We start from the raw sequence: 17,638 nt of genomic DNA on the forward strand, positions 1-17,638 counted from the left end.
ACAGACAAAAGACTGGAGGTGGCGTCCATGTGACAGCTTTCAGTCAATGCTGGAATCCCACTTTACTGAATAGGTCTCTCTTGTTCCTGCTGCTCTGCTGCATACTCCAGGCTGATAGGCCCACAAGCCAGGAGCCTTTGCGGAATTTATTGTTTTATTATGTGTGTACATGATGTATATATGTAGGTGCTCGAAAGACAATGCATACATGGAGGTCAGAGGTCAACTCTGAGGAACTGGTTTTCTCCATCCACTTTTTTATCAGTTCGAACTCAGGTCAATAAGCAAGCACCTTCACCTACTGAGCCATAGTGCCAGCCCACAGGCGTTTGAAATTATCCTTAAGATAGCTTTTTATATGTACAAGTACTTTGTCTCCATACATGTATGTGCAACCATCTGCACATCTGGTGTTCATAGAGGTCAGCAGAAGGCAATGGATCCTCTGGAACTGGAGCAGAGCAGCTGTGAGCTGCCAAGTCAATGCTGGAAACTGAACCTGGATCCTCAGGAAAAGCAGTAAGTTGTCTTAATGGGTGAACCATCTCTCCAGCCCCAAGGCTTTTTTTTTTTTTTTTTTTTTTAAATAAAACCTAGCATTAATATTTTTAGGCAGTGGTGCCCTAACGAGAGAAACACTTCCCCAAGGTCCCACCTTCCAATATTGTTACATTAGAGATTATAAAATTAAGGGTACATTCAACTATTGCAATTTTAGAGGAAAACATAAGCTTTTTATATGTTAATAAAATAGAATCAATAATTTTTAATCTTAAAGTTTTCAAGAAAAGAAAATGCGAGTAAACTGTTTCAAAAGCAGAAACAAATCAGAAACTGAGACTCGGATAAGAAGGCTGCAGCAGATGACCTCCAATAAAACTATGTGTCTTTTCTTTGGAAACAGTTCACTCTAATTATTGAAATATAAGAAAAATGGATCTTTGTGATTTATGAATAAATAGTGTGTGCTTGTGCTATTATAATCATTTGAGTTATTAGTATTCAGACCATATAATCCTTTCTCTTCTTTTCCTACAAGGTAGCTGAGGATGACCTTGAACTTCTCTGCTTCTACCTCCTCACGTGCTGAGTTGACAGGCAGGTGCCATCATGTTTAACCTATGCAGTACTGAGGATCAAACCCAAGGCTCTGTACATGCCAAAAAAAAAAAAAAAAAATCACTCTACCAATCTGAGTGACATCCCCACCCCTAAACCACACAATTCTTATGTAGTTAAATTCAGGGGCTGAAGAGCTAAAATACAGTGGCTAAGAGCACTTGCTGCTCTTCCAGAGGACCCAGGTTTGTTTCCCAGAACTCATGTCAGTTGACTCACAATGGCACACTACAGCTCCTGGGATTCAGACAGTTCTTCTGGCCTCTGTAAGCATGCACTCACCTGAAATATGCATGCATGCATGCACTCACACACCCATACGATTAAAATCTATCTTTTTTGAAAACTTAATTAAAAACAAAACTGTGCACTGTGCACACATAGAAAGTAAAATGGTACTTATAGCCAAGTACTGAACAGTGAATGACAATAATTCAGTAATGGCTTCTCAGCATTTTGGATATGTTAAATCATTCATTCCTCAGAACAAAAGCATCTCCACTTTGTAGATGGAGAAAATGAGACAAGAGGAGCAAGCAGAATGGGTTATATTGCTGGAAAGTGGTGAAACATTTCTGTCTAGTGGCATGGCCTAGCATATGTACTGCAAGTGTAAGGCTCCAGGGTTTGTTTGAGACAAGGTCTCTAACCCTAGGGCGTGGCCTAGCATATGTACTGCAAGTGTAAGGCTCCAGGGTTTGTTCAAGACAGTCTCTATGGAACCCTAGCTGTCCAGGTATTTGCTGTGTGGAAGACCTACCTGCCTCTGCCTCCCAAATGCTAGGATTGAAGGTGTGCACCACCATACCTGACTCTGAAGCACTAATACTAAAGTGACTTCTGTATACACACAATTTTAGTTCAAAACTGGCAAGTAAGTTTTTCCAAGTTAGTTTTCAATTCTTCTACATTTAAACATCCCAAAAATGCTGTGTAGGACAAATCCTACAAACACAAACTTGAGTAAAATATCATGATTAACTCCACTAACTCCTCACATTGAAATACAGTAAGTATTATTGACACTGGGCAGGAGATGGATCAGTGGGTAAAGTCAGTCAGTCAGTCAGTCTCTCTCCCTCCCTCCCTCCCTCCTTCCCTCCCTCCTTCCCTCCCTCCCTCCCTCCCTCCCTCTCTCTCTCTGTCTCTCATGAGCGCCCTAAATTCAGATATCTAGTATCCACATAATAGGGCTGAGGCTTGCTGTCCAGGCAGCATAGACAAATCCATGAGCTCCACACTCAGTAGGAAATTCTACCTCCAAACTCCAGGTGGAGAATGACGGAGGAGGACACTGGATTGACTTCCGGCTTCTGTACTTGTGCTCAGGCACAGATGAGCGTAAGTGTAATGCACAATCCTCAGAGGTCTTGCCTGCGCGGCTGCTTCTTCCTTTCTTTAACATGTCACCACCTTTCTTTCTTTTCTTTTTAAACAAGTTCTCATTATACAACCCTGGCTGACCTGAAACTCACTACACAGATGAGGCTAATCTTAAATTCAAGAGATCCACCTGCCCCTGTTACCTAAGTCCTAGCTTATTAAAGGCATCCTCCACCACATCCAGTAACCACCCACATTTTTCCCCATGGGGACTAAGGAGTTTGGCAGATAGGAGAAGAAGCAAGGGAAATCAAAATCATTCTTGCCTTTTATTACTTAAATCACTTACCAAAGGGGCAAAGATAAAAAGGAATCCAGAGGCAGATCTCATATTCCTGAAAATACACTGATGTTTGGGCCAAAGTGCCCTCTGTAATACTCTTAGGTGAGGACATGCTCATTTCTATATCCAGCACTTAGGAGGCAAGAACATCAAGAGTTTAAGGGTAACCAGGCTTTGTTGACTTCCCATGGGAGGCCTTACCATCTTGTAGGAAGGAATGGGGGGGGGGGGAGTTGGGGAAGGCTGAAGGGGCAGGAGGGAAGAGGGGGGAATCTGTGATTGGAATGTAAAATGAATAAAAAAAAAATTTCTTAATAATAATAATAAAAGCGTTTAAGGACAGCCTCAACTACACAGCAGGTTTGAGACCAGCCTGAACTACATGAGACCCTATCTCAAGAAACCAAATAAAGGGGGAAGGAGAGATAGTTCAGTTGGTAAATTGCTTGTAAAGCAAACTGAAGTAAATGAGTCTCCAGCATCCACACAACAGCCAAGTGCATCAGTGTGCATATGCAATCCCACTGCTGTGAGGGAAGACGGGAGATCACCCAGGACTTGCCAGCCAGACAATTTAGTCTAATCAGTGTGCTCTGCATACAGTGAGAGGAGATTCCATCTCAAAACATAAGGTGTCAAGAGACAGCTGAGGTTACTTAACATTAACCTCTGGCTTCCAAACACATGTGCAGACATGTGTGTGAGCACACACATATACACAAAATAAGTAAAAATATACTTAATTGGGGTTGGGGATTTAGCTCAGTGGTAGAGTGCTTGCCTAGCAAGCGCAAGGCCCTGGGTTCGATACTCAGCTCAAAAAAAAAAAAAAAAAAATCAATTAGCTGGGCGGTGATAGCACACTCCTTAATCTCAGCACTTAAGACATAGAGGCAGACGGATCTCTATGAGTTTTAGGCCACCCTGGTGTACAAAGTGAGTTCCAGGACAGCCAGGGCTGTTAAAACCCTGTCTCAAAAAAAAAAAAAAAAAAAAAAAGAAAAGAAAAAAATTAACTTCAAGGATAAATAAAACCACAATGAGATACTATGAACAGCTAAAATAATAAAATCACACCAGTGGGCAATCACAAATTTCTGACATGAGACTGGTATTAATGATCTTAAATTAAGTAACTGGACACTTTAGAATATCAATAAACTTAGGAACAAAGGACTAGGCCTTGTGTTTTGTCACAATGACCTTCAATTCCTATATTAAATATGAATATTTATTCACCATTTGGCAATATATCAGAGCTAATAAAATAGTAACTTAAAAAAAAGTCAGGTCCCCAGTGCCCACATAAAATGCAGATGTGGCCACATGTGCACCTATAGTGTTGGGGGCAGATGGGCAGAAGGGTCACTGGACTTGCTCCAGGGCAGACTATCTCAAGGGAATAAGCAACAGAGCGGGACACCTGCCTGACACCTCTACCTGGACCTGGTGCGCACACTTGGACACACACATATATCCAATAGTCATGAGCGCTGTCCTGTCGTATCATCGTCGTCCCCCCCACTTCAAGTCCCCAAATGTCACCAACACTAGTACTTCTAATACTCCGGATTGTAAGAGTTACACTTAATCATGACACATGAAGATTTTCTTCCCTTCCCCTTGGTTTTTTGAGACAGGGTTTCTCTGTGTAATAGCTCTCTCTGGCTGTCCTAGAACTCGGCTTGTAGACCAGGCTGGCCTCGAGCTCAGAGATCCATCTGCTTCTGTGTCCCAAGTGCTGGGATTAAAGGCAGGCGCCAGCACCATCTGCCTATATGAGGGTTTTCTATAAAAGCGGCTTCTCCACAATAGAATAAAATATCCCTTTTAATGAGAATCAAGCAAATTTCTGAGTTGCTACAAATTCTATGTGCAAACGAAAAGTACTAAGTGAGTGCTTCATACAGCTGACCAAAAGAGCACACAGTTCTCACGATGGGGTTATGGCCAGAGGGAGAAGGTAAGGCCTGGAAGAGAAAACAAGCTTGAAGGAATAATGGCAACAAGAAAGGTCTCACTTAAAGTTTTTCACGTTTATTTATACTTAATGGGGAGTTGGGGCAAATATGTGCCACAGTAGGTTTGTGGTTGTCAGAAGACAATTTGAGGGAGTCAGCTCTCTCCTTTTACCATGTGAGTTCCAGGGATGCAACTCAGGTCAGCAGGCGTGGTGGCAAACACCTTTACCAGCTGAGCCCCTCACTGTTCCTATAGTCTCCTTATTCAATATGATTTCTGGAGGGGACACGTGCTGATATTTTATTTGTGCTTTAATAAATAAAGCTTGCCTGGAGATCAGAGGGAATAGCAAGCCATTTTAAGTAAACAAAGAAGTCAAGCAGTGGTAGCACATGCCCTTAATCCTATCACTTAGCAGGCAGGATCTCTGTGTGTTCAAGGCCATACTAGGAAACAGAGCCAAGTGGTGACACACGCCTTTAACCCCAGTACCAACCATAGAGACCTGGGGGTCTGTAGAGACAGAAAGAAAGTGACAGAGCTGTGTAGGAAAAGGAAGTGATATGGCTGGGCTAAAAGAGCCAATGAGAGAACAGAACAGAAAAGGCATATAAACCTGGGTAGACAGGAAGTAACTCACACTTGGAAGCTGCAGAGTTGGTAGCTAAGGTTGGTGGTGGCTTTCCCTATTTCCCTGATCTCTCTAAGGCTTTCACCCCTATATTTGGCTTCATGTTTTTTTTTTATTTAATAAGACCATTTAGAAATTCGTCTACAGACACATCATCTTGCTGTACTGTGGCCTGGGCTAGCTCTCAACTCCTGGGTTAAATAATCTCCTGCTGTAACTTCCTGAGTACTGGGACTATAGTATATGTCCCGGCATACATTCACTAACTCATTTAAACATTATACTGGAAGCTGGAGTGGCACCCATCTGAAATCCCAGAAGCCAGGAGGGTAAGCCAGGAGAATTCAGAGTCTCAAGTCAGCCTAGGCTACACTGCAGGACCCAGTCTCAAAATCAATGAAATCATATAAAACATCCCAGGCACAGTGGTACACGCCTATTATCTCAGCTACTCGGGAGGCTTAAGCAAGAAGGAAATGAGTCTGAGGTCAGTCTGAGCAATATGGTAAGCCCCTGTCTCAAAACACACCATGCAGACTAGAGAGATGGCTCAGAGGTTAAAAGCACCAACTGCTCTTCTGGAGGTCCTGAGTTCAATTCCCAGCAACCACATGGTGGCTCACAACCATCAGTAATGAGATCTGGCGCCCTCTTCTGTATACATAATAAATAAATAAATCTTTAAAAAAAAACAAAAAACAAAAAACAACAATAACAAAAAAAAAAAAAAAAAAACCCACACACCATGCTGTTGTTTCCCCTCCCCAGAATGCTGGGCATTTTGGCACTGACCTGTAGTCCCTGCACCCAGAAAGAAAGTCCAGAAAGAAAGATCACCGGGCCCTGGAATTCAAAGCTAGCCTAGGCTAAAGCACAGTGAGACAATATGTCAAAAACTGACACTAAATTAAGGAGACAGCACAGCAGAATTTCAAAATCCTTTATCAGCATTGCTTCTTCCTTCAAGCCTTTTGATGTTGTTTGACAGTGCTGTGCATCAAACACAGGATGTGACTATCTACCAGGTCATAACTCCAGGCCCACGCCTTCTTAAGTGTCACAACCAGTAAACAGCCTCTGAGCTGCAACAACTGCTAGTCCCAACTAGAACTACATTACAAGACACCCCATTTTTAACATCCTTTAACTGCAAATCAAATGAAGCCAACAGTGCTAGCTGAAAGGTCTCTACACTAAAGAACTGTTTCCACGGGTGGTAGAGGAAAAAGGTGCCTGTCCTTCAAGCACTGGCAGTTACAAACCCATTAAGAGAATGTTAAGGGCAGTTTACAAGATGAGCAGTACTTACAATGCCTGGAGGAGCCCAAGATGCCATTGGCCTTGTGAAACTCAGTCTTAAGACAGAAAGGATGAATAGGGTGTAGTATCGCACACTTGTAATCCCAGCACTTGGGAAGGAGCAAGAGACAGGAAGGTTGAAAATTCAAGACTACTCAAGTTCCAGGCTACCCTGGGATGCACAACAAAACAAGAGCCTATCTCCAAACAACAAAGTATGGGGGCTGGAGAGATGGCTCAGTGTTTTAGAGCATGTGTTTATTCTTGCAAAGGAACTAAGTTCAGTTCCCAGCACCCACATAGTGGTTCCCAAACATCCATAACTCCAGTTTCAGGGGATCCAATGTGTTCTTCTGACCTTCACAGGCACCAGGCAAGCAAGCAGTACACATACATACATGCAAGCAAAACACCCAGACACATAAATAAATCCAGAACAATCAAAACTAACGAAACAAATTAAAGAAAGACTAAGAAGAAAGAATGTATAGTCCATACCAAAGTCTCTGGTTTCTAGAACAATGCTTCTTTTAGCAAAAGGGTTTGACCATGTTGGTTAATACTTGTGATAATTTTAGGAAAGGAACTGTAAGTCAAACTACATTCTAAGTCTTTGTTACTTGGGACTGAAAGATGCTCAGAAGTTAAGAGTGTACACTACCAGGCTGGGCAGTGGTGGCGCACACCTTTACTTCCAGCACTCAGGAGGCAAAGGCAGGTGGATCTCCTTAAGTTCAAGGCCACCCTAGTCTACATAGTGAGCTCCAGGACAGCCAGAGCTATATAGTGAGACCTTGTCTCAAAACAAACAACTATATAACTAAAAAATAGTTTACACAAAGAAACCCTGTCTTGAAAAGCCAAAAAGAAAAGAAAAAGAAGACACACAAAAATGTATGTCATGTACTTCTATATGTAATATACACATTTACGACTAATTTTAAAAAATAGAACTTTCGTTTTGGAGTGTTTAACTGAAGAGAGATGAGTGGAAAAGACAGCTGCCAAGAATACATTCAACGGCATCTTTAATGTTCTCTTCTTTAAAAGATCAAACATGTCATAGCATTAGGAACTGACAGAGTTGGCTGGCAGGCATGGGAGTCCATGCTGTTTTATACATTATGCTCAAAATAGTTCACATCTTAAAGAAAACTTCAAAGATACTAATTAAACTTTCAAACTATCTGAAAGTACTAGCATTTCTGGAACCATGCAAGCAAAATAAGGTACAGGGAAAAAAATACACTGCAAAGAAAAAAAAAAAAGCCATGTTTGTCCATAAGCAATTTTTTTAAGTTACAAAAATTATAATTAGCCATATATGCTCAAGGACTAAATTAAGTAAATGTTATAAATTCGACTGTATAAAATCCATTTGTACTACTGGAATGATTCTAATTTTACATTGAGGTTTCTTACAAATTTCTGCTGGAGTAAAATTGCCTAATAGAAAGCCCTAAGTTACTTTTTGTCAAGGTCTTTTAACAACAAAAGCAAAATGAAGGCCATTCACACATCAACCTGCCTTCTCAGAAGACATTTTTCTGGACTAAATTAAAAGTCAGCTTTGTGGGGCACAAATATATATTTATGAATGGATGGAGATGGCATATGACAAATACTTATAGTCAGGCATGAAAATATACACCTGAATACTCGGCACTCAGAAAGCTAAGATAGGATCTCAAATTCAAGGCCAGCCTAGGCTACATGAGAGTTCCAGGACAGACCAAGACATATATTATGACCCCATCTCAAGAATAAAATAAAATAAGAGCCAGAGAGATGGCTCGGCAGATAACAGTTGTCTTACCATCCTGCTGACTAAGGTTCAAACCCTGTACGCCATGGATAAAGCCAGATGCAGTGGTACACAGCCCAGCACTCCTGTGTAAAATTGTACCAGGAACTTGGAAGCTCACTGGCCAGCTAGAACACAGCAAGGCAGAAACAAGGCACCCTGATTCAACAAGTAAGTATCTTCTGCCACGTTCCCCATGGCACATGCACACCCAAACACACAATAATTTGCAAATTTTTAAAAAGCACAAACACTTAACAATAAATGATGAACAGCCCAGAGCACAGACTATCAGACACAAAGCGCCTGGCTTTAGCAAAGAGGGAAATGCACCAACAAGCACTGGGGTAGGGCATAACACAGCCAAGCAACAACTTCACACCCAAGTGAACAGCCTGCTACTGAATACAAGCAAAGAGCACACACCAGTCCTTTTTATTTAAGCAGCCTTTAAAGTAAGCTGGGTATTGTGGTGATATTTTATTTGTACTGAAATGTGATTTTATTAGTATATTAATAAAGTTGCCTTGGGGTCAGAGCAAGCCATAGCAGAAGCTGGGCGGTGGTGGTGCACGCCTTTAATCCCAGCACTTGGGAGGCAAAGCTAGGCAGGATCTCTGTGTGTTCAAGGACACAGCCAGCAAGGCCAGACGCCTTTAATCTCAATATCAACCATAGAAGACCTGGAGGTCTGTACAGACAGGCAGTGACCAGGAGGTCATGTGGCTGGGTTTACAACCAATGAGAAGGCAGAACAGAAAGTCTATATAAGACAGGACACAGGAAGTAGCTCTCTTGTGGAGAGGAAAGACAGAGCAGTAGTGAAGGGTAAGGTTTTCAGCTCTCAGCTATTGCTCTGACCTCTTGGCTTTTAACTCTGCAACTGGCTCTGTGTTTCTTATTTAACAAGATGGTTACATCTACAGGGTATGAAATTCCTCTACTCCTGCGTCTTCTCAGTATTTTCTTCCCTGTATTGCCCCTTTCCTTTCCTACTTGGCTAAACTTGGCTTTCTGTTGCAGGATTTTCATTTTTATTTTTTCTTTTGCAGTCTTTAGCCTAGTGATGACCACCTTGCTGGGGTGAATGCCCACACAGACAACTGTGCCATTGGCCTGTTCTCCCTGCACCCATTCCGTGGAGACAGCCCATGTCTTCCTGGACTCCTAGAACTACTCTGCCCATCTGCTGACCTTCATCCTGTCCTCGACAACTTGATCTTCATCATCCTTCGACTGTGCACAGATTGACCATGATACTTCTGCCTCAGCTCTTCAGTAGAGGAGGAAACATGACCTTCCTCCGGATGTGAGAAGGTGAACCAAAATGACTTCTACAGTTCTTCCTTGGGTCAGAAGTCACAACTTCATTCTGGCAGCTGCCTCTCCGGTGATTGGTACAAGAGGGAAAAGATCTCCATGTCTCCATGCCAACATCTTTTCCTTTTAACACTAACCACTTCATCTTCCCACCAAGTTGTCATCTTTACTTCCTCCTTGGAAACTCTCCAGGATGTGCCCTACTGTACATAGAGTAAGAGGTGCATGCTTCCTACTGAAGAAATGCTGTCAGGAAGATGAGGGGTAAAGGACAATGGTGACCTTTACCCCAGGAACTGCCTACCTGACACTGTTGCTTCTCTTGCCTTCAGAGATAACTTGTAGGCAAAAGGAAGGATATATAGCATCTTATGTATTCCTTATATTTGTCACACTGCATTAATCACATCATAGTACAACTATCTACTTGAGCATGTATCCTTCCTTATACCTGAGTGTCTTGTGAGCAAGAACTCAGTATATGTATTAATTTTTTCCTCTGTAGAATGTAACACAATGCCTGATACACAGTCATTATCTCATAGATTTTTGGTGAAAAAAGAGTGAACACAGGTAAGCACGCGAGGGGGGAGAAGAGGAGGAGGAGAGGAAATTAAAAAATGCTGAAAAAAAGACACTGTAGAGGAATACTGCTAACGCTCAAGTCAGATAATGACTTGCTTTGTATTATTTAACATTTCTGCATTAAGAGTCCTTAAGGTCTGAGAACCAGAACATGTGTTTTTCCTCTGAGTAAGTTTCAGACCAGTTTGAGCTCCTCAGCATGTCATGCCATGTTCTTCTAGCTGCACTCATTTGTCCAGGTGGGCCTCCACCAAACACACTCTTTCACCCTTAACTTGACGTTTTGGAAACTGAATTCAGTCATGTGAGAACTAATGAATAAACACTTCAAGTTCTTGTTGCCATAGCCCATGAAAAAGAATCTACTCCGGTTTTTGTTGTTGTTGTTGATTCTGTCTGAAGATCAGAGCCTTCACTACACTACTACACTAAGCTGTGATGCAAGGATTTCAGAAACCACTCAGGGAAAAGTTTAGAAAAATAAACTGGGCAGAGCAACGCACGACTACTGTCACCAGAAAAATCTCCAATTTGAAAACAACAGGCTTCCAGGAAATACTTCCTTGAAGAAAGTACACAGGTTTGATATTTTAAATACTCTGTCTTGGGCTGGAGAGAGGGCTCAGTTCAAGGCACCCCCTGCTCTTCCCGCCACCCACACCCACACGGCGGCGGCTCACAAACCTCTGTAACACCAGTTCCAGGTGATCTGACAGGTCTTCTGGCCTCCTCAGGCACAGCACACACGTGACCGACAGAACATGCAGACAAACACCCATCCACATAAATAACAAAGAAAAAACAAAATAGCCTTTTCTGCTTTGCTTGTTCTGGTTCCTTTCATTAGAGCAAAATGAAAGCTTTCACAGTAACAGTAAGAAGTACAGGTCTCAAGCCAGGTGGAGGCCCACACTCAGAATCCCGGGATTCTAGGTGCTGAGAATTTGAAGCCAGCACGGGCTACATACAGACTGTGTCAAAACTAAATTCAATAAAAATTAAAAAGTGCGCCGGGCGGCGGTGGTGGTGCATGCCTTTAATCCCAGCACTCAGGAGGCAGAGCCAGGTGGATCTCTGTGAGTTCGAGGCCAGCCTGACCTACCAAGTGAGTTTCAGGAAAGGCACAAAGCTACACAGAGAAACCCTGTCTCGAAAAACCAAAAAATAAAAAATAAATAAAAAGTGCAATGCCTCACATAGGTAATGTAACAAAAGAACAATTAATTATTCCAAAACAGCGACTAAGCTTCAACATGCTTCCTATCTAATTAGACTCTCATATACTTGAATATGACTTAGAGAGTTATAAAACAAAATAAGGCACTTTCTAGACTTCTCTTAACCAAGAAATCCTAACTGAACTGGTGGCTCACTACTAAAATATGTAGCATTGTGTTTGACTCAAAATTTCTAAATCCTGAAACATCGCTAGCAGCCTGTTAACCACTGCTTCAAGAATGTTGCCAGTTTGCTTTTACTGTTAATATTATGCTTAAGTTGTACCCTATCCATCTTTCTCTCATTCTGAAAGACCTATGTTACCAGACTAACGTTTGAGTCCAACAAATATCGGTTGTTCTGGGCTATTTTAGAGATTCTGGGAGTTTTCCTTTTCATTCTCTGAGACTGGATCTCGAAGCAATTTCAAAACAGTCAATACATACTGAAACTGCAACCATCAGAGCTTGAATGTGTGCATATGGAAACGATGAGCGTTAAACCTGGCATGTCTGGGACTCTAGTTCGGGACTGCCCTAAGCAGCAGGGTGGCCACCCCAGCACCTGCTTCCAAGGGGAAGGGTGTTAACCAGCTCTGGAAAAAGCAGGAAGTTTGTATCAGCAACTTAAGCCTCCAGCGAACGGGCTTTTCCCGACTCCTGCTCTGGGGAACAGCCCTGCTAGATACCCCAATCACCGACAGGTAGGAGGTGGCCCGGGCCAGCGACGCGCCGAGGCTGCCCCCCGCCGTCGAGAGCGGCGCCGCCCCTTCGCTCTCCGCCAGGCTTCCAGGGCCGCCGCCCACTTTCCGGTGCTCGGCGGCCGCCGGGCACCGCACTCACCCACGTCTTGCTCGAACGGGTTGGCAGTGAACAGAGGCATCGCGCCGGCATCCGGGGCTGACTCGCGACGGTCTGGCGGGGCTCCGAATGCTCCCGCTGGGCGACCGGCGGCGGCTTCCTAGACGGCTGGCCAGGCAGGCCGTGCCCTCACTTCCGCCTCCGCGCCTGCCCCGCGCGCGCCTGTCCGCCCTGCTCCGGGCCGGCCTCCGCTCCAGCCCCGCCGGCGGCGCCGCACGACGCATGGCCGAGCACTAGCACCCTGCAGTGCCCTCACCGCCGTCCTGAGGACCTGGTAGCCCCGGGCCCGACGTCTGCTCAGGCCCGGCGGTAGCCACGGTCACCTTTCCACAGCGAGGACCCGGGCGAGCCACGGGGGCGGAGGGGGTGGGGAAGCTCCGAGGCCGGAAGTTGTCGCAGCTGAAGATGCCCGTGGTCCCCGAGCTTGCTGCATCCCGGAGGCCAGGCCGGGTGCTCAGCCCCGGGATGTGGTTCCCTTGACCCCAGGCTGTGACAGAGGCTCCTTTCTCACCCAGTACTTCCTGAGTACCACCAAGTCAGGTCTTGGCCACTGGGACCCCTGCGCGCGCTCCGCGTCTCGGTTGCTATGGAAACGGGACCGCCAGCCTATGGGAGGCGTGAAGAATCTGTGCATTGACTCCTAGGCTGCTGATGTTTGTTGGATCCTTCGGTTTACCACGCCGAAATACTCACTCGGGAAAGCGATCGCCGAGACTCCTTGCTTCTCATCTCTCCTGCACAAAAACAAAGTTCGGACCACGGAATACAAAGACGAGTGAAGGAGCTGGAGAGACGGCTCATCAATTTAAGAGCGCTTGCTGGCAAAGTTCGGTTCTAATGTCCACGGGCGGGGGTGGGGATGGGGGGAGATGGGTAAAACAGCCAGTAACTCTTAAGTGTTAGGGAACCTGACGCCCTCTTCTGGCCTTGATTGGCATCCACAGTCACGTGCACATCCCCACACTCAGAAACATAATTAAAAATTCTTACGCCGGGAGTTGTGGTGCATGCCCTTAATCCCAGCACTGGACAGGGGGTTGGGGGTGGGGGGAGCGCGCAAGAGGCAAGTGGATCTGAATAATCTTCAAAGTTGAGAGGAAGTACACTCTTGCTTTGACTTGCTCAAAACATTTATAGCGCAAAAAGCATTTATAATGATTTGGTTGTTAATAAAAGTCATAAACTCGGGTTCCCACAGGATCCAGCTAGGCATTTAAAAGAATGTAATTGTGTAAACACCCTTGGCTGCAACGCATGCCCTGTACTTCTCCATCCTGCTTCATATTTTGTTCATATCATTTACCTCTAAAACAGAGAACAAGGTATCTCTGTTTTCATTAGAATATAAATTCCACGAATTTTGTTCACTACTGTGAACCCCGGGGTCTTAAAAACAGTATCTGGCAAATAGGTGGTCAATAAATACTTCTAGAATGTAGTTCTGGGTTTTGAATTGAAAAACACACATCTAAAGCTGGCACCTTGAGCCAATGAAATGGCTCAGGGGTAATAGCCCTCCCAGCCCAAGCCTGAAGAGTTGAGGTTCAGTGCCCAGAAGCCACCCCAGAAAAACAGAACCAAGTCCCAAAAAGTGCCCTCTGACTTCACCCTTTCGCAGAAGCTTGAGCACACACACTGACTTGTACACATCATAAACACACGGTCTTTTTTTTTTTTTTTTTTTAATTTAAAAGATTTTTAGGGCCGGGTGTGGTGGAACAGACAGGTGGCTATTTATCAAGTTCCAGGCCAGACAGCTGCATAGTGAGACCCTGTCTCAAGTAAATTAATTAAAATAAATGTTTTTAAACTAAAGCTGGCAACTTCTAGTAAATCTCATCCATTTGTTGACGTGTGAGCCCTTCTAGGGCTCCCAATTTTTCAGTGATTTTGAAATTTTGAGAATTATTTCAACATTTAATTAATTATGTATGGGTTCTTGTTTCTGTTTTGAGACAAGATCTTCTGTAGCCCAGGCTGACCTGTGTAGTGGAGGATTACCTTTTGTATCTACATTTTAATCAAGCAGAAAATTATTTCTAGTGTTAGGAGATGATAAGAGAATCCTCCCACATGAAGTAATTTGGAGTGGTAAACACATTATCTGCTATAAAGTTAGGTGCACCAAAAAAGATGGAAACAGGCCGGGTGGTGGTGGTGACACCCATCTTTAATGCCAGCACCCAGGAGACAGAGACAGGCAGATCTCTGTGAGTTTGATGCCAGCCTGATCTACAGAGTGAGTTCCAGGACAGCCATACACAGAGAAACCTTGTCTGAAAGTGAAAAGAAAAAAAAAAAAAAAAGGAAACATTTGCAGGTTAATGGACTAGTTTTTAAAAAGGCATCTTCACTTAGGGTACTCAAGATATATTTGGACACTTTCTAGTGTTAAGGCTCAGTATTGGAATGGAAAACAAGCCATCTAGAAATGAGGCAGAACCTGTTAATAAGTTAGATTCTAGTGTATAAGACACTTAGTATTCATTTAGGAATATTCAGGTAACTGGGGGTATTTTGGAAAATAATCTGATATCAGTTTGCATATGAGTAAGGAGACCCATTCAACTTAGGTAACTTGGCAGTGCTTGTATTAAGAGCAAAGGGCTGAGGGTTGGCCTTTGGAAATATTGCCATTTTAGAGCTCTCTGCTCCTGCTGTTTAATGGTGAGCATACTCAAGTATCTGTATTTACCTGATGGCATATGTACTTGGTTAGTGAGCTCCTCTAATAACAGTTTCAGTAGTGACCAGAAGCAAACCCTGTGTTAGCAACAGCAGGATTCACAGGATTTTTGTTCTGTTTGTTTGGTTTGTTTGTTTTTTGAGACAGGGTTTCTCTGTATAGCTTTGGTGCTTGTCCTGGATCTCACTCTATAGACCAGGCTGGCCTCGAACTCACAGAGATCTATCTGCCTGGCTTTGCCTCCCAAGTGCTGGGATTAAAGGTGTTCACCACCGCCACCACCGCCTGGCTTTTTGTTTTTTAACTTCATCTATAGACAGTATTTAAAGCAAGCCTGAAGTAACCTACAAATTCCGGTATGCAAAGTAATTTGACTTCTTCATTTTTCTTAATGCAATCTCTCGAGTACTTATCTCCCTGGTGACAGGAAATATGCTCAATTTCAGATGAATCCAGTTTCTATGTTTTTCTTGATTACTTGGGTTTGTGATCAACAAATCTATGATATCTGTACCTCAGGCCACTTACTCATATGCACCAAGATCCATCTTCAGATATGTTCTGATTCTGCCAGCACATGCTTTTCAGGTTACCCTTATTAGTCCACACAACAGGGACGGTGTTCCCCCAAGCACGCTATGACAAAAGTTGAGTTCTTGGTGAAGAAACACTAAAAGCAGTGTGCTAGGTCATGTAATTGGAAGACATCTTTCTCAGGTATGATTTCTGCATGGTCTTCAGGCAAAGGAGGCTGTAGTCTTCTAGATAAAGGAAGTAGGTCACTTGTGCTCACAGCATCAAGGGAAGCCCTAAATAAGGATGTCCATCCCGACAGCCCCTTCTGGATTCTACAGTCTCATTCCTTCCCTATCAGAAACTGACTGGATTTCATATTATTTAAATACCCACATGTGACCAGTGGCTGGTGTAGCGGATCACTGTGGGAAACGGGTGCAGAAGAAATGAAAGTCGGGACTGGGGATCTAGCTCAGTGGTAGAGTGCTTGCCTAGCAAGTGCAAGGCCCTGGGTTTGGTCCTCAACTTCGAATAAACAAACAAACAAACAAAAAATGAAAGTCTTTCCTTCTGTATAATTTGTGTTTTATCTTACATTTCACTTTTCAAAAACCCATGTTTGCTTGCTTTCCCTGTCTGTCTTTTGCGTCTCCATTTTTTACTTCTGGAAATGTAAGAACTCATTCACTACCTCATCTTTCCTAGAATTCTTCAACTGGTCAACCTATATATCATCCTCTTACCTGAACCTTTTTTTTTTTTTCCACCGACAGTCAATTTTGAACTACCTAGTGTTAAATATTTTCTAAAAGTTGTCTTGTGTGTATGTTGTAACTTCCAGGAGCAGAACGTCAGGAACAGAGTGCTTTGTAAGTTCCATGTCCCTTCTTCCAAAAGAAATTAACCCAGTGACTAGAATGCTGTATACATTGCATCTGTGTACCCCCAAAATCCATACACTGAAATTTAATCCCCAAGTGGGGTCTAGCCTTTGGGAGGTAGTTAGATTTCTTAGTTTCTTTTCTATTGTCATGATAAGACACCAAGAACAAAGCAACTTATAAAAGAAAGCATTTAATTTGGAGCTCACAGTCCAAATGAGTAGTAGATTCCGTAACTATCATGGTAAGGAGCATGGCTACACGCAGCCATGGCACTAGCTCAGTAGCTAAGAGTTTACATCTGATCCTCAGGCAGGAGGCAGACAGCTGACTGGGAGTGGCATGGCCTTTTGAAATCTTAAAGCCCACCCCCAGTGACAAACCTCCTAATCCTTCCAAATAGTTCCACCAACTGGGGACCAAACATCATAAGAAGAGGCTGAACTGAATGACGTAAGCCCCTTCCTTCATCCCTTTCTCCATCTCTTCTTCCTTTTCTTTCTTCTTTCTTTGGAGAATAGATCAAAAGTTTGCCACTTTGTACCTGGAGGAGAGTCCTTATCAGAACCTGATTATGCTGCCACCCTGACCTAGGACTTCCAGCCTCCAGAACTGTTAGAAATGTCTGTTGTTGTTTTAAGTGGCCCAGCCTTTGCTACCTAGCACATCCTGGGCAGACACAGAATCATTGCACAAGCTCAGTTTAATGCAGACTGCTTCCTCCTAACTTCCAATCCCATCACTGTTCACCAGAAGTGGGATAAAAGGAAGAAAACAGTATAGAGATAGATACTTAGCACCTCCTACCACCACCCCTGCATTTGCCCTGTGTTATCTTCATGATTGCTGCACAGTGAAGAAAAGCATCTTAAGAGCATTTATGTTGTTGACTGTTTGGTAAATTCTGTGTGTCTAGTGTATGCAAAATACTCATAGTAGGGACCAAGAGTTGATGGGGCATGAAAATAAATGATGGCATGACAGCTTTCAATGAGTTATATTCAAGACAAGGAGAGGATGATTTATGTAACTACTAGAAGAGAATACATAAGAAAAAAATATGGGGAATGCCCATGTAGAGACTGAATATA

General features: G+C 43.4%; 1 protein-coding gene across 1 annotated transcript in view; it reads right to left on the minus strand.

The window, feature by feature from the left end:
- Stam2 (signal transducing adaptor molecule 2) overlaps positions 1-12,615 on the minus strand; it is a 49,614-nt gene extending 36,999 nt beyond the window's left edge. Inside the window, exon 1 of the mRNA XM_036184925.1 lies at positions 12,447-12,615. Coding sequence (XP_036040818.1) covers positions 12,447-12,486 — 40 coding nt within the window. The 5' untranslated portion in view covers positions 12,487-12,615. The remainder of the gene's footprint in view (positions 1-12,446) is intronic.
- Between the last annotated feature and the right edge of the window lie 5,023 nt (positions 12,616-17,638).

Source organism: Onychomys torridus, chromosome 4, assembly GCF_903995425.1.
Source record: "Onychomys torridus chromosome 4, mOncTor1.1, whole genome shotgun sequence".
NCBI lineage: Eukaryota > Metazoa > Chordata > Mammalia > Rodentia > Cricetidae > Onychomys > Onychomys torridus.